Source organism: Narcine bancroftii, chromosome 12, assembly GCF_036971445.1.
Source record: "Narcine bancroftii isolate sNarBan1 chromosome 12, sNarBan1.hap1, whole genome shotgun sequence".
Taxonomy (NCBI): Eukaryota; Metazoa; Chordata; class Chondrichthyes; order Torpediniformes; family Narcinidae; genus Narcine; species Narcine bancroftii.
The window spans coordinates 36,946,195-36,971,886 of NC_091480.1; the positions used below are offsets into that span (position 1 = coordinate 36,946,195).

The 25,692-nt window shown below is 44.4% G+C and overlaps 1 protein-coding gene across 7 annotated transcripts; it reads right to left on the reverse strand.

The window, feature by feature from the left end:
• Positions 1–890: 890 nt before the first annotated feature.
• gfer (growth factor, augmenter of liver regeneration (ERV1 homolog, S. cerevisiae)) lies at positions 891–24,540 on the reverse strand. Of its 7 annotated transcripts, none has more exons than XR_011346985.1 (6): positions 24,322–24,540; positions 16,940–17,151; positions 13,544–13,740; positions 8,433–8,511; positions 1,318–1,439; positions 1,087–1,172 (listed from the first exon to the last, which is right to left on the reverse strand). XR_011346985.1 is itself a non-coding variant. In XM_069904690.1 (4 exons), exons 1-4 carry the CDS (start codon positions 24,514–24,516, stop codon positions 1,091–1,093), a joined length of 522 nt encoding a protein of 173 aa, XP_069760791.1. In that variant the 5' UTR covers positions 24,517–24,540; the 3' UTR covers positions 891–1,090. The 7 variants fall into 7 exon arrangements, 3 of the variants coding, with proteins under 3 accessions (XP_069760791.1, XP_069760790.1, XP_069760788.1); XR_011346988.1 differs by having other exon boundaries at positions 1,106–1,172; positions 1,322–1,439; XR_011346986.1 differs by lacking the exon at positions 8,433–8,511.
• Positions 24,541–25,692: the final 1,152 nt, after the last annotated feature.

Here is a 25,692-nt window from a genome sequence, read left to right on the forward strand (position 1 = left end):
AAAGTTCATGACAGTTGCCTTTCTTAAATCCTACAATTGATAAATGAGTTTCAAAAGTTCCTTCATCGTTCTCATGCTTTGTACAAATGAGCACAGAACGTTTAAAAAGAGTGAAACAATTTAAACATTGTCACTAAGACAATGCCATTGAGTCATTACAAGATTCTAAAGCTTTACTAAAATCTCTCCATTGATGTTAGGTTCTTTTGCCCTATCACTCAGATTTGTCCTTTGGGTATCGTCCTACTTATTAAATGCACCTGTATCATAGCACAGTCTGTGCATTTTTTTTTAGGGTGTCACTTCATTCCTCCACTTCCCCATAAAATGTACAATTCTCAAGTATATATCCATTTTGGAATCTGCTTTCAGTGAGCACATTTGGCCTTGTAACGACATTGCACAAAAACATCTAATTTTGTTTCCTGTGAAAGGGTGGATGTCAAACTTGTCCAAAGGACACAATTGCTTTCAACTCTGTGGATGAAAAAGAAGAATTTGAGAGATCGGTCAGATCTGAAAAGCTAATGGTACCAATGGTATGCACCTGCTTTGTCTTAATTATCTGTCCTCTCTTCTTGGATCCATTAAAATGCACCACAGGATCCGCTTTTTCTGTTTTTTTGCTGTTCAGTTAATGTAGAATCAGCAACTGGCAAATACTGTGCTTGCAACATCTGGATTATAACACAGATCTGACTTGCATGTGAATGGTAGAATCCATTAATTTGCTTTATTGATTCCTTTTACCAACCCCAGAATACAGTTTAGTTCTGATTACCATTTTATGCACTGGATTATATGTTCAATTGTTAATGAACATACAGTGCCCTCCATAATGTTTGGGACAAAAACACTTTATTCCTTTGCTTACAATCAAACAATTCACATCTCATTAAAGATTTTATTCAAGGCTATTTGTATACATTGTGGTTTAACCATGTAGAAATTACTGCACTTTTTATACATAGTCCCTTCATTTCAGGACACCATAATGTTTGGAACATTTGGCGTTAGTGAGTACTCAGGTATGTTTAATTGCTTCACTGGTGCAGGTCTGAGAGAGCTAGGCTTGCTTCTAAGCTTCTGATCATCTTTGGAGGCTGTAGTTGCCATTTTCCAGCATGACGACCAGACTCATGCCAATGAAAGTCAAAGAAGCCATTATGAGGCTGAAAAATAAGAATAAAAGAGTAAGAGAATTTGCCCAAAGCTTAGAATTACCAAAATCAACAGTTTGGAACATCATTAAGCAAAAAAAAATCATACTGGTGAACTCAGTAATCGCAAAGGAACTGGTGTATAGAAATATCTCACCTACTCAAATTCGGGCAAATGCCTCCAAGCTCATTAGACGGCGCTTCAACCTACAGCAAGGAAAACCTCCACTGATGATGACAGAAGAATTCTAATCATCATGAAGAAAAATCCCCAAAGGCCTGGTCAAACAGAATGAGGGGATTATGTATAAAGTGTTGCAATTTCTACAGGGTCAAATTATAATGAATACAAATAAACCTTGAATAAAATCTGGAATGTGCACTTTAATTACAAATTTAAAACTATGCAGCACAGGGGCAAACATTATGGAGGGCACTGTAATTATTTGCTTCCATGTTATTGGAGACAACTAATTATGGTTGGATGGGGGGGGGGGGGGGAACAAAATCCTTTAAGTTAGAAAAGATGATCTCTCACAGGTTATCAATTCATGTAATGCTCAGCTCTGAATAAATTTGGAGAAAACCTTTCATGGGGCATTGAAAGAGCATCAACTTTGTGCTGGTCATCAAAAGGACAAATAATATTTAAAAGCTTACAGCCATAATGTCTGGACATTTTCTCACATTTGCTCTAAAATTAGAACAACTTTCTCAAAAATTAGGAAAATCAAAATCCCCCCCGACCATGAGGACAATCACAGCAGAGAAAGTCCAACCAAAAAGTGTGAATTTCCCAATCCCATGTCTCCAAGGTCCATTTCTTCAAATCATGGACACACATTCTCAAAAGGAAATGTAATTTTTAAAAATAATCGAAGATGCCAGTTCACAATGTTGATTGAGAAATTATACCCAATCCCATGCCAGTAACAGAGATCAAGCGTTCACCCAACCCACAATGTACCAGATGCACACCACAAAGCAGATTCTATTTTTAAAACCAACTGCTGTCCAAACCATCTTTTAAACTTGTTCCCCCCCACCCCCCCCACCACCCCCCCAACCAGTCTCTGAGCCAAGGAGGGTAGACTTTTCTAGGCCTCTCAATTTTACACCTTCAGTGAAGTCTTCCTCAGTTTTAAAGAAAATAACTACACCAGAGCTAACCTTTCAACATATCCACATCTTTGCTGTGCAGACAGCATTCTTGTAAATTATCTCTGTCCGCCGTCTAGTGCCGCCACATCCTTCCTGTCACATGCATGACAGAATAGCACAAAGTGCTTAGGTTGTGGTCGGTTTGATTTTTCAGGCAACAATCTCATACCCTTCCTGGCTGTTATAACTATTCCCCTGCACCACTCATGTATCTGCATTTCCCCCTGTCTATCAACTATTCCCTTGTCCTCCTTACATTCCCTAACAACTCTGAGCTCCCACTTTTCTACCTTGTGACTATCCATTAATATTTTCCAACCAGCAAAGGGCAAACTCTAAAATAAGGAATAAAACCCTCCTTTTATCCATATCAAAGAACAATAATAAAACCACAACAACAAAGGAAGATACGATGTCCAACCAAATATCTACGCTGAATAGCAGTCTGCACGATCAGCATTGCTGAGCATAGTATTGTGGCGACGCACATGGTTGTAGCGGTAAACCAGCCCCGCTTGTCATGCGCGGTCAGTGGGGCAGCCACAGCAAAGAAGGTACGGCAGCATGACGCGAGCTCCGGAAGGCGTGGGGTGGGACTAAACAGCACCTTAAAGGTTGTGACTCGGATTCAAAGTTAAAGCAATTGTGTTACGCAGGCTCTCAGCCTGTTGTCTCAGTCTTTTCCACTACGCTCGCGCACAACCTGCTACACTGGTGACCCCGACGAGACTCCACATCCAGAAGACTCAGCACAATGGAACTTGCAGCCACAGGCGCCATTGTGTTGAAGCTACCAACTTTCTGGATGAACAGGCCTCGCGCTTGGTTCGGCCAAGCAGAGGCCCAGTTCCAGATCAAACAGCTAACCTCCAATTCAACGAGATACTTCTACATCGTCAGCTCGCTCGAACAGGAAGCTGCCTCACGGGTCGATGACCTCATTCAGGCACCGCCAGAGGAAGATAAATACATGGCTCTTAAAAACCTCCTCATTATCATGTACAGATTTCAATGGTGAGAGAGAGCCTCCAGGCTCCTTCACTTGGACAGCCGAGGTGATAGGACCCCGTCCACCCTCGTGGACGAAATGCTCACACTGGCAGAAGGGCACAAGCCCTGCCTCATGTTCGAGCAGGCGCTCTGCAAGCATATGCCCAAAGACATCAGGCTCCTTATCGGTTGACGGAGATTTCAGCGGTCCACGCAAGGTTGTGGCACGAGCAGACGTTCTCTACTGCTCCAAGCACAAGACCATAGACTCAGTCAACCCCGTTATATGGCTATTGCCAAGGACAATGTCCAAGTCCAGTCCACCATGTGAGCAGGCCCCGCCAGAAAATAGAAAAGTCTGATCCAAAATGGTGCTTCTACCATCAGTGTTAGGGGCATCAGCACGCAGGTGCCGCCAACTGTGTTCGTTTCTGGGGAACGACAGGGCCTGCCGCTGTTAGAGACAGCGGCGGCTGGCTGACCGAACAGCCTTCTTCACGTCTGGGACAGTATCTCGGGCCACAGGTTCCTCGTGGACATGGGGGCAGAGATAAGCCTCATTCCCCTACGTCGCTCGAGACACACACACACACGCACACACACGCACACACACGCACACACACGCACACACACGCACACACACACACGCGCGAGACCTCACGGCCCCTCCCTGTGCACACCCAATAACACCACCATGAAAACTTTTGGCAAGAGGCGAATTCCTGGACGTTTTGGCGAGACCACCTTCAATTGGTCATTCGCACCGTCTTCGGTAGACAAGCCTCTATTTGGCGCAGATTTCCTATGGGCACACTCTCTACTGGTGGACCTCCAGGGCAGACGATTAGTCCACGTGGAGACTTTCCAGACGGTGCCCCTTGGCACGTCCAACGAACCATCCACCAGCTTGCTTCCACGGCAATACAGCCGCTTCCTCGCTAGTTTTCCTTCCATTCTGTGCCCCCTGTTCACCTCTGTCATGCCGAACCACTGCCTCCAGCACCACATTGCAACCACAGGCCTGCCGGTGCATTCGCAAACCTGTCGCCTAGCCCCAGACAAACTCAACTCACCAAGAGTTTAAACGCACGGAAGAACTCGGAAACATCCGCCATTACAACAGCCCGTGGCCCTCGCCCCTCCACTTGGTACCAAAGTCCAACAGCAGCTGGAGAACCTGTGGAGACTACAGACACCTCAACGATGCGACAATGCCCGATTGCTATCCCATTCCCCACATCCAGGATTTCACAGCAAACCTCCGTGGTCGACTTGATCCAGGACAATGTCCAAAAGACCGCCATCATCACCCCTTTCGGCCTTTTTGAGTTCCTCCGCCTGCCCTTCAGCTTGAAGAATGCAGCCCATTTCCAGCGCCTCACGGATGCGGTCGGCAGAGACGTGCCATTCCTTTTCATCTACCAACTTGTAGCCAGCAGGACGCCCGAGGAGCACATGGCAAACCTTTGTCAGCTTTTCGACCACCTCGCAAAGTTCGGCCTCACCATTAATTTGGTAAAGTGCCAGTTCGGCCTCGAAGGAATCAACCTTTTGGCCACAAAATTAACAAAGTTGGCGCAATCCCCCCCCCACCCAATGACAATGTGGAGGCCATACGACAGTTCACCAGACCAAAGACATTGAAGGGACTACAAGAGTTTGTGGACATGGTTTTTTATGACAGGTTCATCCCCGTGGGAAACAGGATTATGCGCCTTCTTTTTGCTCTAATGTCAGGCTTGACGAAGGAGCTCATGTGGACGGAGGAAGCTCACAATGTTTTCGAGGAGCCCAAGGAGGCCCTGGCTCATACAATGATGCTAATCTGCCCATGAATGGACATACCGATGGCCCTCAAAGTCAACTTGTCCAACACAGCAGAAGGAAATCTTGGAACAGTTCATTAACAGCTTAAGGAGTCCTCCTTTCAGTTGCCACCTGCGACCGCCCGAACTGAAGTACAGCACATTCGACAGAGAGCTGCTAGTCTTCTACCTGGCTGTGTGCCATTTCCTCTACTTCCTGGAGGGGTGGCCGTTTATTGTTTAAACCACTCACTTTCGCCTTCTCCAAGACCTCCGACCCATGGTCCGCCCAACAACAGAGACACTTATCCTTCGTCTCTGAATTCACCACCACCATCTCTCAGGCAAACAAAATGCCACTGATGCACTCTCCAGGCCAGCGGTCAACATCTTGTCGTAAAGCATCGACTACCATGACCTAGCTCATGCCCAGCAAAACGACCCCGAGATGCACAGCTTCAGGACTGCAGTCATGAGATTGCAGCTCCAGGACCTCCCACTTGACACAAATGGCACTACGCTCCTCTGCAATGTCTCCACGGGCCTACCCCGGCCCAATGGAGAATGGTTTTCGACACAATGCCCGGTTTGTCTCACCCCTCCATCAGAATGGCAGTGTGGTTTGGTATTTTCCCGATTTGTCTGGCACGGACTACGTAAGCAAATCAAAGAGTGGGCGAAAACCTGCACTTACTACCAAACTGCAAAGGTCCAGCAACGCACCAAGTCCCATGTCCAGCAGTTTGATACTCCAACCCGCAGGTTCCAGCACGTCCACCTCGGTATAGTTGGGCCCTTTCCAGTCTCTTGAGGATCGCACTACCGCCTCACGGTGGTGAACAGGCTCACTCAATGGCCAGAGGCTATCTCCTCCCGGATTCCTCCACCAATACATGCACCAGGGTTTTCCTCTCCCACTTTGGTGTCCTAGTGCACCTAATGACTGACTAAGCTCAGTTCACCTCTGCCCTGTGGAACGAGCTCTGCAAACTCCTGGGCACCCAACTGCATCGCACCACACCATACCACCCTCAGACCAATGGGCTGGTTGAGCGCTTCCATCGCCACCTAAAATCAGCACTGATGGCATGGCTTAAGAAGCCCAAATGGGTGGACAAACTTCCCTGGGTTCTCCTGGGGATATGCAGAGCACCCAAGGACAACCTCAAAGCCTCCTCAGCTGAACTCGTCTATGGCGAGACCCTTGCAGTCACGGGCCAGTACTTCCTCCACCCAATCAAACCACCGACAATGCACTTGTCCATGAGAAACTGCGAGACAAATTTGGCTCACTTACACCAATGCCGCCATCACGACACAGTCAGCCACCTTGCAACTACCCCCCCCCCCGACTTATTCTCCTGTGAGTATGTACTCGTGCAAAGAGGAGTGCTCAGGACTCCCCTCCAGTGCCCCTAATGAGGGACCCTACAAGGTACTGCAAAGGAACGCATCCACCTTTACTCGACATTGGGGGGCAAGGAAGAAATATTCACACTGGACCGCCTGAAACCGGCCCATCTGGACTTGTCACAACCAGTACAATTTCCCCGCCAATACGTAGGGGACGGCTGCTAAGACAGCAGACCTCACCCTTGACGCATCGTGAAACCATCGGTGCCGATTCTTTGGGTGGTGACGCACATAGTTGTAGAGACAAAACAGCCCCATTTGTCACACAGTGGTCAGCGGGGCAGCTGCAGCAAAGATGGACCTTCTCTTTCAGCGCAGACCGCAAGGGCACGGCGCACTTGCGTCAGCGTGATGCAAGCTCCAGAACATGTGGGGTGGAACCAGGCGCAGTCTTAAGGCCTCAGCGTGGAATTCAAAGTAAAGCAATTGTGTTACTTGAGCTCTCAGCCTGTTGTCTCAGTCTTTTCGCTGTGCTCGTGCACAACCCGCCACAGTATCATCAATATACTCCTAACGGAAGAGTATTAAACCTCTCCAAATCCATCCATCACAAACAATACCAAGCTAGTCATCCCACTAAACTGAAATTCTGCCACCTTCCATCAACTCATTTCTAAGGGTGCACATCCAGCTGAATTGGGTGGCACTGTTAGCGCAGCAATTAGTGCAACACCGTTACAGTGCCAGCAATTGGGACCGTGGTTCGAATCCCACATTGTTGGTAAGGAGTTTGTACGTTCTCTCCATGTCTGCGTGTGTTTTCCCCAAGAACTCTGGTTTCTCTGACCGTTCAAAATATACCAAGGTTGTAGGTCAATTGAGTGTAATTGGGCGGCACGGGCTCATGGGCTGAAACGGCCTGTTACCGCGCTGTTCAAATGCAAATCAAGACAATTAGGTGAAACTAATTCACACCGTCTCTCACAAACCTATCCAAATACTAATCACTCCCTCAAAAGAGGAAATTAACAGATCTGCCATCCCATGCATAACCTTCCCCTTGTACTGACTCGAAGTTTAAATTTAGACATAATTGCTGCCCAATTACAGTCAATTAATCTACAACCCCATACATTTTGAAGGGCAGGAAGAAACCAGTGCACCTGGAGGAAGCCCACACATACAGGAAAATGTACAAACTCCTTACAGACAACACCAGATTCAAACCTGGGTCGTTGGTGCCGTAATAGCACTGCACTAACCACAATATTAATTGTACCTCCCCCTAGAAAGGGTTTTTCATACATCCAGCTCTGTAAGAGGACCATAACATTAGGTGCTTTTAAACTGCAGCACCCAGGTAGCCCTCCTGGGACCCAGGTGCGATTAGTGGGGCAAAGGTACCTCCGGCACCTTTTAACCTGAGGGGGGGGGATAGCCCCAGTAAATCGTCAACCCGGCAAGGGGGGGATTTTGCCCCCGCAATGACGCAGTAAGTGACGCATCACTCAAATTAGTCTTCCCTGTCCCCGTCCCCCCACCAGGTGTCAGTCTCTCTCCCACTGCCAATCGCACTCCCCCCCCAACCTGCAGCAGCTGGCCCCCCTCCTCTCTCCCCTGCGGCAGCCAACTCCCCCCTCCACTCTCCCCCACCCGTGGCAACCGCCCCTCCTCTCCCCCCCCCCGCAACAGTCGACCCCTCTCCCCCCATGACAGTGACCTCTCAACCCCCCCACACTTCTCCACCTTGGGGACTAGCAGCGACCCTTCTTTCCCCCGATCACAGCCAAGATTTCCGTGATGCCACTGAGGTAGCATAGGGACCCGGTTGACTTTGGGCAACACAGACCAGGTCAGACCCTTTCAAGCTGCCTTGTGAGTGGGGCATTAACCGGGCAACCCCATTTTACAAGGCAGTTGGAAAGCACCTTCCCAATCAGAAGTGTCTCAATGGTTTACTTACCGAGAAACAATGTGCACACTCCAGTTTCTTATCCAAAGGCAGCTCTGGGGTGTAAAGGTGTGCTCTTTTTTAAATGCTCCTGCGATGACAAAAAATATTTCACTTCCTTTCTGCAAGAAAACTTGCTGAAGTAATACTCAAACATGAATAACAGCCCCTTGAGCACAGGCTGTTCCCAAAGGCGGGGGAGAAATAGCTCAGAGGCCAGGGTCATTCCTATCAAAGGGAAACTGGCTCCTGAGCTGCAGCTGATCCCAGTGGGAATAATGACCATTGATCCAGGGCTGCTCAGAGTAAGATGCCCCCCCCCACCTCCAAAGGGAAAATGAACCCTGCCAATTGCCACTCACACTGAGGCTTGAAGTAGCAACAGCACATTTTAACTCTTGGTATACCAACTTCAGCAATGTAGAGGGAAACTGCAGGGGTGATTTCCTGTACAGAGGGGAACAAATTCCTTCAAACAGCTGCCAGAGTTTTGTTCAGTTGGAGAAGTCCGTGCGATTAAATATGACTGGTGTGTGGTTCAAACATGGCCTCCGCCAAGGGGAGGGATGGACTGAGGGAGGGCTCAGGGACTGGAGGGTTGACGTGTTTGGGGATTTTTAGTTAGAAGAAATTTCTGCTTATCCATCGCTAGATTGACAAGCTTGAAATGGAAGCTTTCAGATGATATTGTTTAATAGGAGTGAGCTGATTGCTTCATGGAAATTGAAATATCCTGTTTATTTTCAAAGTATACAGACAATATAAAAAGACAGCACACAAATGAAAAGACTATCGAGGCTTTCAATGTGTTACAACAATTCATGGCAGACAAAGGTCAATTTTAATTTGGAGCTTTGATGATGCAAAATTAACAGTTTAACCTCAAAGCATATTTCCTCATGTCTATTTATAGAATGGAAATAATTCTGTCAAGAAATAATGGAGTTGGTCTTATTTCATGAATGAACAATGCACCCCGGGTTTAATTCCCTGCATCATTTCACCTTAAGCCATTGCTTTGGGTAGATTCCACTTCTCACACTGGAAAAAAAATGGTTTCCACAAGTGCAGCTAACCTGCAAAATAAAACCACCCTTTTACATTATAGATTAAATGATTAGACTATTGAAAGGAACAAGTTCTTAAATGTTGGCTATGCATCTTTCTCAAAAGAATGAGTAGAAGCCAGTCAAAACATTTTCTTGCTTTCAATAAAAAGTTGCATCATGATGGGATCAAAATCACAACCTGAAGTCACCTTTTACCACAAGGACTTCAATTGTTCAATAGCACCATTTTTTTAAGATATACAGCATGGTAACAGGCCGTTTTGGCCCATAAGCCCAAGCCGTCCAATTATACCCAATCGACCAGTATGATTTGAAGGGTGGGAGGAAATCATAGCACCTGGAGGAAACCCACATAGACACAAAGAGAACATACAAAGTCCTTACAGACCACATTGGATTCAAACCCCGGTTGCTGGCGCTGTAACAGCATCACACTAACCGCTTCACTAACCACGCCGCCGTTCTTAAAGGAAAACAGTGTCCAGACAAATGTTATTCTTCCTTATGATATTCAACATCTTGAGACAAATTCAAAACCCCCAAAATATTCACATTTTAATATCTAAATCTAAAGTAGTTTCAGCACGACTTGATCGACGCTTTTAATAATGCACATGCTAGAAATGTAAATAAAAATCTTTAATCTATTTGAAGTACAGGTTTTAGGTAATCCAAGTCTTGCTTTGCCAATTGGAGGCAGACTTTCAGTTTGGGTACCCCCGCCTGTTTCACCCGTCCTGGTGTCCTTTGAGAGTTTTTCTTCTTTTCTGCTCCACCAGGTGCAGCTGGATTCAAAGGCAAAAGTGGTGCAACAGAAAAAAAAATCCCAAAAGTGGCTGCTGCCGAGGGGAAATTTTGTTTTGGTGTCAATGAGACTCCGTCTTCATCACTATTTACTTTCTACGGGAAACGAAAAATAATATTGAAGAGAGTTCTGGAGATTGTATCAAATGGGGATGTTAAAAAAAAAGGAATATTTTCTAAATTATGAAATGTTGTAGAAACCAAGGAGTCTGTAAATATATATGCAGGTAGTAATGTGTATAACAAAAAGGCAAAGAAGATTGATTAGGAAAAGCACAGTACTGCCACATCTGAATGACTGAGAACATCTCTGGGCATTGTGGCTTGGGAAGAACCAAAGCCCCCAAGTCTGTCCATTTATTGCGATCATGGCTGATTCCCCCGAGATCCCTCCAATTTCTCATCATGCATTTGCAAATGCTGTATATTGGCTTTGCAAGGCGTTCAGCAGAAAGAATCTGGCCTTCAGAGTGAATTATTATTGACAATTTAACAATTTTTTTTAAAAAAAGGCTTGAAAGGAATTAATTTTGCTCTTCGGGAAGATCTTGGCTGGTGTTTGGAAGGATTGTATGATTAAGCAAGGAAAGAAGCAGAGTCGTAGAAATCTGGAACTTTGCACATGGTAAATGAAGTTTAGTCAATTTCTTAAGTTAAATCTGTAACTAGTGGATTTTTTTTCCAACTGTGGGTTTATAGGGTTAGAGCAAATAAACATCTAAACAGGTCTCAGGACATTACCTTTGGAAAAGGTTCAAGTAATCTAATTCCATGCTCATAACTTAATCATGGAATCAAAACAACAACAATTTATAGTACAAACCCAAGAATAAGATTCCCTTAGCCAAAAACAAAATCATTTTGTGATTTTTATCCTATTTTTAGAACAAATTTAAAACAATACGAGTTCAGAATTTCATGGCTGGAATGATCATAAGTATTGAGTGCAATATCTTACGAGTCTCTTCTGGGATCTATCTGACCCACAGAAATGAAGTTTCTATGTTACATAGGAACGTAGGAACAGGAGTAGGCCAAAAATGGCCCATCGAGCCTGCTCCGCCATTCAATACGATCATGGCTGATCTAATTTATGACCTAACTCCACCTACCTGCCTTCTCCCCATATCCCCTAATTCCTCTTAGACTGAAGTTGCAAGTCCACAATGGAAACGAGGACAGTCAAATAGCATATTTACACTTCACTGATTTGAAATAGTTCAATTTAAATAACAGCAGTTAAAGACACTCTTGCACATAGCTATATTTAGCATGTTAGTAAGCGTAGTAAAAATTTACCTGCCCCCAAAAAAAATCACTAACACAAATAAATGGCATTTACAAGCCAAAATTCAAAATGTAATATTAATGTGTTTACAAATATGGCCAGATTTTTGCATTTCTTGTCCTTTCCCACATCCACATTCTCCTCTAGCTATCATAATTAGCTGATAGCATTTGGTCTTTTTTTCAGGTATGACAATTCTTTGGATTTCCTCTTTTAACCAATGGCCTGGAGCAGGAAGCTGCTCCAGCGAAATTAGACAAGAGCATCTGCAGATGCCGGGGTCAAATGCAATACTCAAATGCGCAGGAGAAACTCGGCTGGTCACACAGCATCCACAGGAAGTAAAGGTAGCTAATAGGTAACCAATGAGTTGCTTGGGAAAGATAATTTGGGGGGGGGAAAAAAACAAATGAAATAAGGTATACCTACTGATTCACTATATGCTTATTTAAATTCTAATGCAATCTTAAGTGATAAGTAATCTAGACAAACTAGTTGCATTGATTCACATTCAGTGCAAATGAAACTGCTTTTCTTTTCTAATTTTTTGCTTTTCTTGTTTCATTCAAATTTCACTCTATGGAGTTCTTAAATGCTCATTCCTGTTCAAATTTACATTAAGGCTGGTTAAATTATGGAAACAAAAAGCATGCCACAGTTCCAACATGGCATATTTAGACATATGCACTTCTATTGTTGCAATTATAAATCCTTATGGTAGCTTTAAAAATGAACGAGTTTAGAATGGGAAGCAATCAATGGGGGCAGTTTGAGGAGAGGTGACTGAGTACTTTTTATATGTAGCAGAGTTCATACATGCTTTAATCTCACAAACTGCATTGAAAAACCAACCAGTTTTCCTACACGTCGTGTCAACAATAATCCTCACACAATCTGAAAATATATTATCCAAAATTGTCATGTAATTGCTATGACATTGGTGTCAACAAGGCAGACAGCACCTAAAAATCAAACTGATAATTAATGTGGCAATGCATGGAAATCATATTTCCTTATTTCAAGAGTTTCAACCATTCAAATTCATTCCAAACCTTGTAAAATTCTTTTAAAAGCAAAACTAGAGCTAGTCACTATATAAACTGGTTTACTCGTTCACAAGCAGGTGATTCTGATACAACTATGGCTCAGTGTTCTCCATTTCATATTAAAATGCACTAAATTCAAGTAACCACTTGCTTCAGGGTGACAATCAAACAAAAATAGTTATTGAAATCAAGCAAAAATTTGTGCAAGTGCAATGAAGAGACAAACTGAAAACTAGAATGTTCCCCTTCCCAAAATAATTATTCTTGCAGATTTTAGAAATTACAATCCTTTCTTCAACCGGCTGGAGACAGCCAGGAACAAGTGGAGATCCTTATACAATTATCTTCCTGACTCCACTGCACCCTCTGGAGGACAGAGAAAGAGTGAAATTGTTTGGCCTAATCTGCCACTTTCTTCCAGCATCACATTGTTTGCACCTCTGTTCCATTTTGCATCTTGTCTCGTCTTGCCTTTCTCTCTAGCTTCCCTCCCCTCCCCCATGAACTCTCCCTCTCTTCATCTCTCCTACCTTATGTTCAAAAGACCATTCATCTTAACCCCTCCCCAGCTTCTTTGCTTCTCCTTCTTCTTTCCCTCTTTACATGATTGATATCACCTCTTCCTATTTTAGTCACGATAAAATATCCCAAACTGATCATGACTAATCATTTCCACCATTTGATCCTGATTGACTGCATCACATAGTTTGCTAAAGAACGAAATCAGTCCAGTATTAGTCCCTCAATCAGAACTGGGTGAGCATGTTGTGAAACAGCTCCCCTAATTTGGGAATTGAGGGATAACCAGGTACAAGACAGAGATGGAAATATTATGGGAGCGCACAGGTTATAACTTTCAGATGGCCCAAAAACTGGCAAGTGCATTTTATCAAGAACAAGAAAATAAATACCTACACAGATCAAAGTGATAGAAAACGAGATTTAAAAATCAGTCACATGAACCATCCTTCCAGCCATCCTTCCATCGCTCATCCACCTTAGAGCAATCAAACTCTGGTTTTCCTATACGCTTGTTGATATCATTGTGGAGAAGGCACATCCATTGAGAAAACTTGTACCTGTTGCTAGTGTCTGGTGGAATTGTCTTCAGTCTACAATAAGAGATACAAAGATTAAAAGAATTAGTGAGACTAGAATTAGTGCTGCAAAACAAAGATTTCAAATTCTTCACTTGAACAAAATCTGTTTAATTGATATTGCTACTCCTCCTAGGGATGGGACCTGGATCTTGAAGCTCTGCCCGTCCCACAAACTGCATTTTTGACTTTCTTCTGAGTGTTACTATGAGATTCCATGATACCGGTGGTTTTCAAACTTTTTCTTTCCACTCACATCCCACCTTAAGTAATCCCTATGCCATTGGTGCTCTGTTATTAGTAAGGGATTACTTAAGGTGGGATGTGAGTGGGGGGGGGGGAAAAAATGTTGAATCACTGCTCTAGACTCAATTGTTACCGAAATAATTTTATTGGCCCATTTCCTATGAAACCATGAACATAGCAAGTCAATGAGGTACGATTAAAACAGTGGTTTTCAAACCCTTTTCTTTCCACTCACATACCACCTTAAGCAATCCCTTACTCATCACAGAGCACCTATGGCATAGAGATTACTTAAGGTGGAATGTGAATGGAAAAGAAGTTTGAAAACCACTGCTGTATGCAGAAGGCCCAAAGGCACCTTCCTGTTGAAACAGCAATTTAATTGAATATTACTTTTGGCTCTTTCCACGACAAAGACAGCAAAGATTGGTGATGAGTTGTTTATATCCTCACTCAATGTGCAGACATGACCCATCTTACAGTATTAGGCATTTCAATTCTTCAGTTTTTAATCTTAGGCACAATAACAGGCCCTTTCGGCCCACAAGCCCATGCTGCCCCAATTACATCTGACTCACCTACACTCCTGGTACGTTTTGAAGGGTGGGAGGAAATTGGAGCCCCCGGTAGACATGGGGTGTATGGACAGTGTGGGATTTGAACCCTGGTCCCGATCGATCACTGGTGCTGTAACAGTGTTGCGCTAACCATATCGCTACTAATTCTTCATTCTGATAGAGAACTTTCCATACCATTCCCATGGAAGAGCATGTCATCATTTCATATTAAAATGCACTAAATTCAAGTAACCACTTGCTTCAGGGTGACAATCAAACAAAAAGTTATTGAAATCAAGCAAAATTTTGTGCAAGTGCAATGAAGAGACAAACTGAAAACTAGAATGTTCCCCTTCCCAAAATAATTATTCTTGCAGATTTTAGAAATTACAATCCTTTCTTCAACCGGCTGTCTCTGCTGGAGACAGCCAGGAACAAGTGGAGATCCTTATACAATTATCTTCCTGACTCCACTGCACCCTCTGGAGGACAGAGAAAGAGTGAAATTGTTTGGCCTAATCTGCCACTTTCTTCCAGCATCCCATTGTTTGCACTTTCCTGCCATCCCAACTCAAATTTAAGGAATTTAATGTTATGACAGTTTTTACAGAAAGCAAATGACAAGACTCAACTGTTTAATAAAGCTCTATTCTACTCTCTCATGGACTCTTTTCTTCATATTTCCCCCAATTTTCTTCAGAGAAGCGATCTCTAATGTTTCCAGTTCTGATGTATGGGCACAAGTGTAAAATGCAAACTTTTTCCTCCTTCTGGATTCACCCTAGCCTGCTACTTATTTCTGTTTTATTTACTTGTACACTGTAAACATTTCATACCTTTGAAAAAATTATACAGTGAAGGCAGAGTTAATTGAATCAGAAAGATACAAGGCTCAAGACATTGCAAGTGCCAAGTTGGAGAAGTAGCTTGCCAGCTTATCTCAGCACCTCATGACTGCAGAGAGTACAAGTAGCCAAGATTCCCATTGTTAATTGGTAGCTAGTAACACTGATATCAGTGGGAAATGTCAGCAGCCCCTCTGCTGAACATGTATTATGGAATAACATGCTTATTTCAGCACAAGCCTAAGGCCTTCAAGAGTGGAAGGAATGGGGGAAATCAGATTGGAATTTATTCAAGTGAATTTCATCAAGAAAATTAACCTTTGAAACCAGGAGACTGGTTGCTGGTTGAGTGGGCTGATGGAGTGTACATTGTAGGAGCAATACAGTGGAAGAGTGAGACTTGGAAGCATTGGTTTCCAAGTGAATAAACAGCAGCACTGCCGGAGCTGCAGTACTGGCAATAATGTTGCTGGTGCAGATCTGGGAGAGCAGGGAGCAAAAACTCGGTGCTGCTCCGCAGGTCTTACCACCTGGTTTTTTGATACCAATGGCTCAAATGGCCTCTTAAAGAAGCCAACAGTGCTTTTTTAAAAAAAAAAATCCTTCAACCAAGGGGCCTGTGCCCAAGTTGGGCAGCAGACCATGAGGTGTTGCAGACTGCAGGGAAGCAGTGGACTGGGACAGGGCACCAGGAATGAGAGAAACACCTGCCTTTGAGAGGGAGAAGCAGGGGAGAAGATGACAAAAGCAGCAGACCAGCAAGAGGCTCAGGGGCTGAAAGACCCACACAGGCTGTGGGCGGTTGGGAACTTGACGTCTCTAAGGATTCACACAGGCTGCTGGCAACTTGCGATCAAAGGACCACACAGGCTGTGGGCAGCTGGAGACCAGGTATCGGAACCAGGATTCGAGAGTGCGGAGGGCAAAAAGGGATCCCAGGGGGCTTTGGGTGCTGAAGGCTTCCTGATGATATTGGCAGTTTGGATCTGGACCTCCGGTTGCCGATGGTTTGAAATGAAGTCTGTCCGGCTGCGGACGCTGCGGGGGCGCTGGAGGAAAATCCATGGACACTCAGCAGCTCTGAAGGGACTCTCTTTGACTTCTCTTTCTCCTATTGTTAAGGGAAACGCTCATGGTGACTCTTTGTTTGCCTTATGGCAGACAAAAGTTAAAGTATATCATGTATATTATATTTTTAATAGATTATTATGTGGCAATAAAAGGAACATTTATACCTTTGAGTAGACAATATACAAAAACACTTCCAAATGTGACAGGTAAAAGGAAAGATAGGACAATTTTAAACAACTTAAAAATCAGCCTTAATACTTATAAAAAACAAAAAGATTCCAATCTCCAGTTTACCTTGGGATTTTATGTTCATATTTTAGTTTCTTTGGCCAAACTGGCCTGTTCTGTGCTGGACATGGTTATTTGGTTATAGTTAGAAATCCAAGTTACATTAAAGGCTACCTGCGGTGTTGGTAACTTCAGCATAATTTTACTGAAGACAACAGTCTAAGGTGATCAGATGCTGAAAACTAAAACAAATGTAATCACACTGACCTCTCTCTCAAATCACTAGCACATTCCTCACAGGGGAAGAACTTTGAAAACAAAGAAATAAGCTGCTTCATGTCCTGCTGTTGACTTGTGGTGGGCTTGTCTGGATAATAAGCTGCCATTGTATGAAGAAAAGACCAGGTGCTCCTCCCCAGCTCTTCACGGTCTAAAGGACATTCAATAGGACGCTCTTTATCCAGATCCTCTGCAACTTCCTACAAATGAAGCCAGCAAATTAATTAAAATATACATCAATACTAAAGCAGGGCTCAGTTTTTAAAAAATTCTACAGAAAATGACTTCAAAATATCTTACCATATACAAGCTAGAACGTTTGAAAAACCAAGTGTTGCATGTGATTAAATTTCCTTTTTCCAAGATGTCATTTAAATTAGGCAAAATTTTTAAAAAACAGCAAGTGATCTGATTTGGGCACACAGGAGGCCAGTTTGAATGTGCATTCAGATTACCGGTAGGTTCTATTTAGAAAACATGAATAGATGTTGCCAATTAAGCCAGATCCAAATATCTTGTAAAATGCAGTCGCATTTGTAAAGTGGAGGACAGTAAGCACACTTTAGGAAGTATGCCAGACTTGGAGAACTTGCCATGATTAAATGTGTATGACCAGTGTTAACACAGATTTGTGTACTGTCTCTTCTTTGGCTTGGCTTCGCGGACGAAGATTTATGGAGGGGGTAAAGAGTCCACGTCAGCTGCAGGCTCGTTTGTGGCTGACAAGTCCGATGCGGGACAGGCAGACACGGTTGCAGCGGTTGCAGGGGAAAATTGGTTGGTTGGGGTTGGGTTTTTCCTCCTTTGCCTTTTGTCAGTGAGGTGGGCTCTGCGGTCTTCTTCAAAGGAGGTTGCTGCCCGCCAAACTGTGAGGCGCCAAGATGCACGGTTTGTGTACTGTAGCCTAAAACAAAAAGTGCACTATGTACGAATCCGAACAGCAAGGCCTGGCGTCCAATTGGATTGAACCTCCTTGTCATTTGACTTACAAATTGTTCTGTGGCAGCCGATGTGTTACTGGGGTAGAAGCAAGTCATTCTCAATCTTGACACCCAAAAGATTTCCAAATTTACTGAGGATGAACAACCTCAGTTTAACGTGCAGACTTTAACTGCTGAGGGTGTTCTTACAGCAGGTTTGAATGTTAAAGCAAGCTTGAAAGAAGTGGTCAAAATCTCAGTGTTTTGATCGAGTAAATGAGAATAGAATTTCTAGCAATGGAAATATCAGTAGCCCATGGACGAAAATTTAATGAACTGGAAAAAAAGCCAAAAGCTACATACAAAAATCATTGTCTAATCGGAGCAAATTGAGAAGTGAATGTACTGCAGTATAGTAGAAGCATTTTGTGTAACCAGATTATATACTTATAGGAGAAACACTTTCAAGATTGTCAGGCTATCTGTCTACCCCTTAGAAAGAGCAGCCCAAGCCCAATAGGTACATCTTTAGATCAGTGGTTTTATTCTCCAGTTGTTTCAATCAAAGGTCCCATGTTACACTTGCATGTCAACCTTCCACATCTGCCTCACCAATAGCACAAAGGGTGCTCCAAACCGTCCATTCTCAATCTTTTTTGTTTGGGCTATGGCCCCATTGGGACTCTGCTCAAAGTTAATGGGCCCCCTTCCCTGTGAAGCAGTCCAGTTTAGTTGGTTTCTTCCATACTTCGTTCCTACCAAATACACACAAAATTTTTTAAAATGTTTTCTGTCCATGGTGTCCCTTAAATTTGCTGTAGTCCCCTCGGGGCTGTATGGTCCCCGTTAAGAATGGCTGCGTCTAAACAACAGGAGATAAAATGGAGACTTTGGTGATTTTTAAAAAAAATATCTTTTTGGAAACATTTTTAAGTGTAAAAATTCAAATTAGGAACAAGATAAAAGGCTTTAAATTTTAAATTTACAGTTGCAGCATGGTAACAAGTCCTTTCAGCTCACGAGCCCGTGCTGCCAAATACACCCAATTGACTTACACCCCCCCCACCTTTTTACATTTTGAAAGGCGGGAGGAAACCGGAGCTCCCAGGGAAACCCCACGGAGACACGAGAAGAATGTACAAACTCCTTACAGACAGTATGGGATTCGAACCTTGGTCCCGATCGCTGCCGCCAGGATCTTTGAAAGTCAAAAATGTTTTTGCTGTTTATGTGGTATGGAAAGGGGCAAGGTATTTGGAAATTCATGGCTACACCTTCAAGAACAGGCTTAGACAGATTTGACAACCCTAAACTCAAAAAAATGTAGACGGCAGCTCAAATATGACTTCAAATACAAAAGACTGTTCCCAAGAATACTGATTCAAGGTACTGCCATAGGGGAAATCTTGCTTTTTTTAAATATATAGTTCATCATGGCATCAGCGCTTTCATTTATTTTCCTGTGAAATATAAAATGCATGAGCATTCAGTCTTTCGCGTGGACATCCCCTTTCTAAGCCATTTCTGCTCTGCCCAAAAATATCCACACTGCAATGCTATTTGCCATTGTATAAAGCAGTAGGAGCCACTCTCTTACACTGGCTAGAAAGGATGTGATCTGTCTGGGAACCAATGTTTTTATTGATAGTGGTACCTCTTAGTTAATCCATCCAAGTATGTTCAAGGCTGCACAAAATGCAGCTTTCCTGAGCAATCCTTGCAACATTCAGGCAGATTTCCTCCACACTTTCTCCTACATCATCACATCCATATTTCACTGTGACAACTAGCACTGTAGCGACTGCATTTCCTGAGAAGACTGAAGCGGGCAAGGCTACCAGCCACCATCACGTCAACCTTCTGCAGGAGCTCTATGGCTGGCTGGCCGGCTGCATCACAGTGTGGCACAGTTGCTGTAGAGAAATAGATTGGAGGTCAATCCACAGGACCATAAGAGTGGCAGGGAGGATCACTAGAGTCTCCCCCTCCCCACCTTATCCACGTGATCTACCAGAATTGTTGTGTGAAGAAGATGCCACGCAAAATCATTGCGGACCCTTTCCACCCTGCACACAGCCTCTTTCAGCTGCTCCTGTCTGGAAAGAGAATCAGCTCAACTCGGCTGAGAAACAGCTCAGCTTCTGCCAATGGGCAGTGAAAATGCTGAATGACCTGCTCTCACCAACCATCTGAGACTCTCATATTCACAAAACAATATTTACTTATTTGTATATATGAATACGAGTCCTGCATATGTTTTGTCAGTCTGCATGTGTGTTATGTCTGGTATTGTGTCTACGTGTTTTGCACCAAGGGCCAGAGAACGCTGTTTTGTTGGGTTGTACTTGTGCAATCAGATGACATTAAACATGACTTGAACTACAACTGCACACATGGCCTAACTGATAAAACTGATATAAAGTTGTAACATGATATTGCTGCTTTTGAATCGCTAATGAAGGTACATATTCCAAAGAGTTTGTGCTGCCACTTCTCGAGATCTATAGGCTTTTAGCCTAAATCCCTTTGCTCAATGCACTTTCAGTCCCTACAATTTACTGTGCATGTTTGCCTTGTTTAACCTTCCAAAATCCATCATTTCACAATTGTCAGGATCCTTTAATTTTGAGACCGTTTCACAATTCCATAGTTACTGCTGGTGATCTATCAGTTACTTAGCACCACAGAACACCACAGCACAGAAACAGGCTCTTCTAGCCTGTGCCGAACTACTTTTCTGCCTAGTCACGCTGTCCTCCATGGCCCTCCATTCCCCTGCCATCCATGTACCTATCCAAATTTTTCTTAAATGTTAAAATTGAGCCCGCATTCACCACTTCAGCTGGCAGCTCATTCTACACTCCCACCAGTCTTTGTGTGAAAGAAGTTCTCCCTAATGTTCCCCCTAAACTTTTCCCCTTTCACCCTTAACCCATGTCCTCCTGTTTGCATCTCACCTACCCTCAGAGGAAAAAGCCTAGCTACATTTACTCTAATTTTAAATAACTATCAAATCTCTGCTCATTCTTCTGTGCTCCAGGGAAATTTTATACATCTTTTTCTCTACATGACCTGATGTTTTCAGTTAACTAAAATTCTTAACCTCAGATTTAAAGTTCACCCATCTTGATAGCAACAGCAAGGACAGTTAATCATTTGAGTGAGATGGGGAAGGTGGCAAGAAAAAGAATGTCTTGTTGATAAAAAGCACAAATTGCTCTATTGACAACTAAATTAGGCTTCACTGCACGCATGAACTGGGCCATTCAATCTTAGGCCCTTTTCCATTGGAATTCCAGTTAATTGCCCGTGCCATGTCCCAGGATAGGAAGCCCTTTGTGCTGTTTCCAATGGGACACCCTTAACTGGGACATTAACTGAACACAACTCATCCCCAGGGATCAGCGTGTTCTATCTTCCACTAGAAATGAGTGACTTTCTGCTGACCCTTTTCCACTGCATTTATCAGCAGACCAGCATCAGCCAACGCCAGGGATGAGGAGGGGTAGAGGTGGTTAATCCCCGGCATGAAATTACATCATTTGATGCTGGCATTCAGTCTGTGTTCCTTTTTTTTCCACTGGACCCTGTCCCAGTAAATTCCCAGTTAATTCCTGGAGAGGGTGCCAGTTGGAAAAGGGGCTTCACTGAGTCTTCCAAGAAGTTTCTAGTCTAATTTGGAAATGTACTGTTGCAGTAATAGTCCATTGATATCATAATAAAACATTCAGCAACTAAGGCACATGCATAAAGAAAACCATCACAGCCAGCACTAAGCATGTGCAAACAGTTGAACAGTTGGACATGACAAATGCTCAAAGGGTCAGGCCCGAAAAGTTGGTTATATATCTTTGCTTCCTACAGACACTGCAGGACCTGCTGAATTTTCCCAGCACTTGTGTATTTACTACAATCACAGCATCTGCAGACTTAGTTGTTTCACTCAATATGCTAACTTTTACACTTTCTACAAGTCCCTTATATCCCTAACCAACTCCAGCAACAACTTATTTAATTTCACTTTAAAAAAAATGTAGGCATACAGCACAGTAACAGGCCATTTCGCCAAAGCTGGAGGAAACTAGAACACCCAGGGAAAACCCACACCGACACAGGGAGAATGTACAAACTCCTTGCAGACAGCACAGATTTGAACCTTGGTCTGGTCCCAATCACTGGTGAAGTGACAGCATTACATTAACTGCTTTGCCAACCGCGCTGCCCCGTTCTACATGATATTATTTTCCACATTTAAACCAAGTTGAGATAATACTTATAAATTTATCAATGGCTTTACTTACATTTGTATATCTTGTATATTTGTACATCTTGTAAATAACCCCATAGTTTTCATTCAGTATTTCAGCTGATAATTATGTCTTAACATCATGTCAAATTCCCAGAGTTGAAAAATGCTGCCCAACAATGTGCTGTCAATCACTCAATCATCAAAAATACATGCACACCTAAAGTGGTTCTTCAATTGTGAACCAATATTTGAAAGTGATCTCAAACTTGTTACAAATATCCATGAGATGACTGGGATGTTTTTAACAAAATGGAAACCGAGAGGGGTGGGGCTGCAAGGGAAAGATTTTAGCACAGCAGTTTTCAAACTTTTTCTTTCCACTCACATACCAGTTTAAGTAATCCTTATGTCATCGGTGCTCTGTGATTTGGAAGGTGGTCTACGAGTGGGAAGGGAAAGTTGAGAATCGCTACTCTAAGCCCAATTACTACTGTATTATTTTGCTTGAGAAAAAATGTCATTGGTCATTTCCTTTGGAGTTATGATGCCCCCCAAAGTTCCTCAACATGATTATCCAAATGCACGAAAACCAACAAGGTCGGGTCAGATACAGCAATGAGCTCTCTGAACCCTTCTCCATTAACAATGGCGTGAAGCAAGGCTGTGTTCTCGCACCAACCCTCTTTTCAATCTTCTTCAGTATGATGCTGAACCAAGCCATGAAAGACCTCAACAATGAAGACGCTGTTTACATCCGGTACTGCACGGATGGCAGTCTCTTCAATCTGAGGCGCTTGCAAGCTCACACCAAGACACAAGAGAAACTTGTCCATGAACTACTCTTTGCAGACGATGCCGCTTTAGTTGCCCATTCAGAGCCAGCTCTTCAGCGCTTGACGTCCTGTTTTGCGGAAACTGCCAAAATGTTTGGCCTGGAAGTCAGCCTGAAGAAGACGGAGGTCCTCCATCAGCCAGCTCCCCACCATGACTACCAGCCCCCCCACATCTCCATCGGGCACACAAAACTCAAAACGGTCACAGTTTATCTATCTCGGCTGCACCATTTCATCAGATGCAAGGATCGACAACGAAATAGACAACAGACTCTCCAAGGCAAATAGCGCCTTTGGAAGACTACACAAAAGAGTCTGGAAAAACAACCAACTGAAAAACCTCACAAAGATTAGCGTATACAGAGCCGTTGTCATACCCACACCCCTGTTCGGCTCCGAATCATGGGTCCTCTACCGGCATCACCTACGGCTCCTAGAACGCTTCCACCAGCGTTGTCTCCGCTCCATCCTCAAAATTCATTGGAGCGACTTCATCCCTAACATCGAAGTACTCGAGATGGCAGAGGCCGACAGCATCGAGTCCACGTTGCTGAAGATCCAGCTGCGCTGGGTGGGTCACGTCTCCAGAATGGAGGACCATCGCCTTCCCAAGATCGTGTTATATGGCGAGCTCTCCACTGGCCACCGTGACAGAGGTGCACCAAAGAAGAGGTACAAGGACTGCCTAAAGAAATCTCTTGGTGCCTGCCACATTGACCACCGCCAGTGGGCTGATCTCGCCTCAAACCGTGCATCTTGGCGCCTCACAGTTCGGCGGGCAGCAACCTCCTTTGAAGAAGACCGCAGAGCCCCCCTCACTGACAAAAGACAAAGGAGGAAAAACCCAACACCCAACCCCAACCAACCAATTTTCCCCTGCAACCGTGTCTGCCTGTCCCGCATCGGACTTGTCAGCCACAAACGAGCCTGCAGCTGACGTGGACATTTACCCCCTCCATAAATCTTCGTCCGCAAAGCCAAGCCAAAGATGAAACCGTGCACATAACGGGTCAATTAGGTACGATTAAAACAGTGCTTTTCAAACTTTTTCCCCCACACTCCATCCCCCCATTCCCTGTTCTCCCCACCCAATCCCCACTCTCTCCCTCTCAGCTTTCTCCCTCTCCCCCACAACCCACTCTTCCACCCCACTCCCATTCCATGTTCACAACCTTCGCACTCTCCACTAATCCCCATCCCACTCCATGCTCCCCGCTCATTCCCCACTCCCACTCCCCCTCCTCCTCTCCCCTCCCCCACTCCCCCTCCTCCTCTCCCCTCCCCTCACTCTCCCCAAGGCTCGGTGATCCGCTCGGCCCATATCCATTGCCCATCCCAGCCCGTTCGGCCCATCCACCTAATCCTCACCCCTTCCTTCCCCGCCGACACCTTCTTCTGTTGCCGAATCCACGTTTTAAAGTCCACGCAAGCCCGGCACGGTTTCTTGGCCTTCTCCCCTCCGCCGTGAGGTGTGTTGCTCTCCACGTCGCCGCCTTTCCCCGCGGGGAACGGGAACCCTACCCACGGACTGGCGCCGCTCGGCTGCGACCCGGCCGCCGCCATCTTCCCGCGCAGTGCCTGCTGGGAGTAGCGCGGCCACGCGCACTTCCTCAATGGGATTTGTGGCCAGAGTGAGTACTCACTCATTCATCACAATCCATCCCGTCAGCTCTCGCCACCAGTGCGTTTCCCGCAAATGTTCAATGCATGCAACGAGAAATGATTACATTTTATATTACGTTTGTGGCAGTTTGGTATAGAACAGGCCCTTCGGCCCTCCATGTTGTGCCGCCCCGTATATCCCTTCCAAAAAAAAGTACTAAACCCTCCCTACCCCATAACCCTCTATTTTTCCTTCATCCTCATGTCTGTCTAAGATACTCTTAAATACCCCCCAGTTTCATCCTCCACCACTTCAAATCCCATCCCTGGCAACCCACAACTCTGTGTATAAAAAAAAAGTACCCCTGATTTCTCCCCTAAACTTCCCTCCCTTAACTTTGTTCCTCTGTCCTCTGGTGTTTGCTGATCCTTCCCTGGGAAACAGCTGGCTGTCCACCCTATCTGTGCCTCTTATAATCTTGTAGACCTCAATCACGTCTCCTCTCATCCTTCTACACTCCAAAGAGAAAATCCCAGCTCTGCTAACCTTGCCTCATAAGACTTGTTTCCCAATCCTGCCAACATCCTGGTAAATCTTCCCTGCACCCTCTGCACAGTTTCCACATCCTTTCTATAATAAGGTGACCAGAACTGAACACAATACTCTTAAGTGTGGTGTCACCAAAGATTAGTAGAGGTGCAACACGACCTCTCTATTCCCAGCATCCCATTCGCCATCTTAGCTATCCTATCAAACTGTGCGGCAACTTTGAGGGATGCATGGATTTGCACCCCAAGGTCCCTCTGTTCATTCACACTCTTAAGTAACTGACCATTGACCCTGGACTCAGCCTTCTGGTTTGTCCTTCCAAAATGCATCACCTCACACTTAAGCGGATTGAAATCCATCTACCACTTTTCTGCCCAACTCTGCATCCTGTCTTCATCATCTTGTAACCTTCAACAACCTTCAGCTCCATCCACAACTCCTCCAACCTCCGTGTCATCTGCAAACTTACTGACCTTTCTATCCACCTCTTCATGCAGGTCATTTATAAAAATCACAAAGAGCAGGGGTCCCAGAATGTGGTGGTACACCACCGGCCTACTGCAGGGGGTAATCTCTGTACCTGCAGG

Excerpts from the sequence above, each read along its gene's own strand:
- gfer (XM_069904687.1), bottom strand. The coding sequence starts at position 24,516 with ATGGCGGCGGCCGGGTCGCAGCCGAGCGGCGCCAGTCCGTGGGTAGGG. Across the intron at positions 17,152-24,321 it reads TGTCGGCGGGGAAGGAAGGG|GAAGTTGCAGAGGATCTGGA; the intron begins GTGAGGATTAGG and ends CTTCATTTGTAG. Across the intron at positions 13,741-16,939 it reads GCTAGTGATTTGAGAGAGAG|ACTGAAGACAATTCCACCAG; the intron begins GTCAGTGTGATT and ends CTCTTATTGTAG.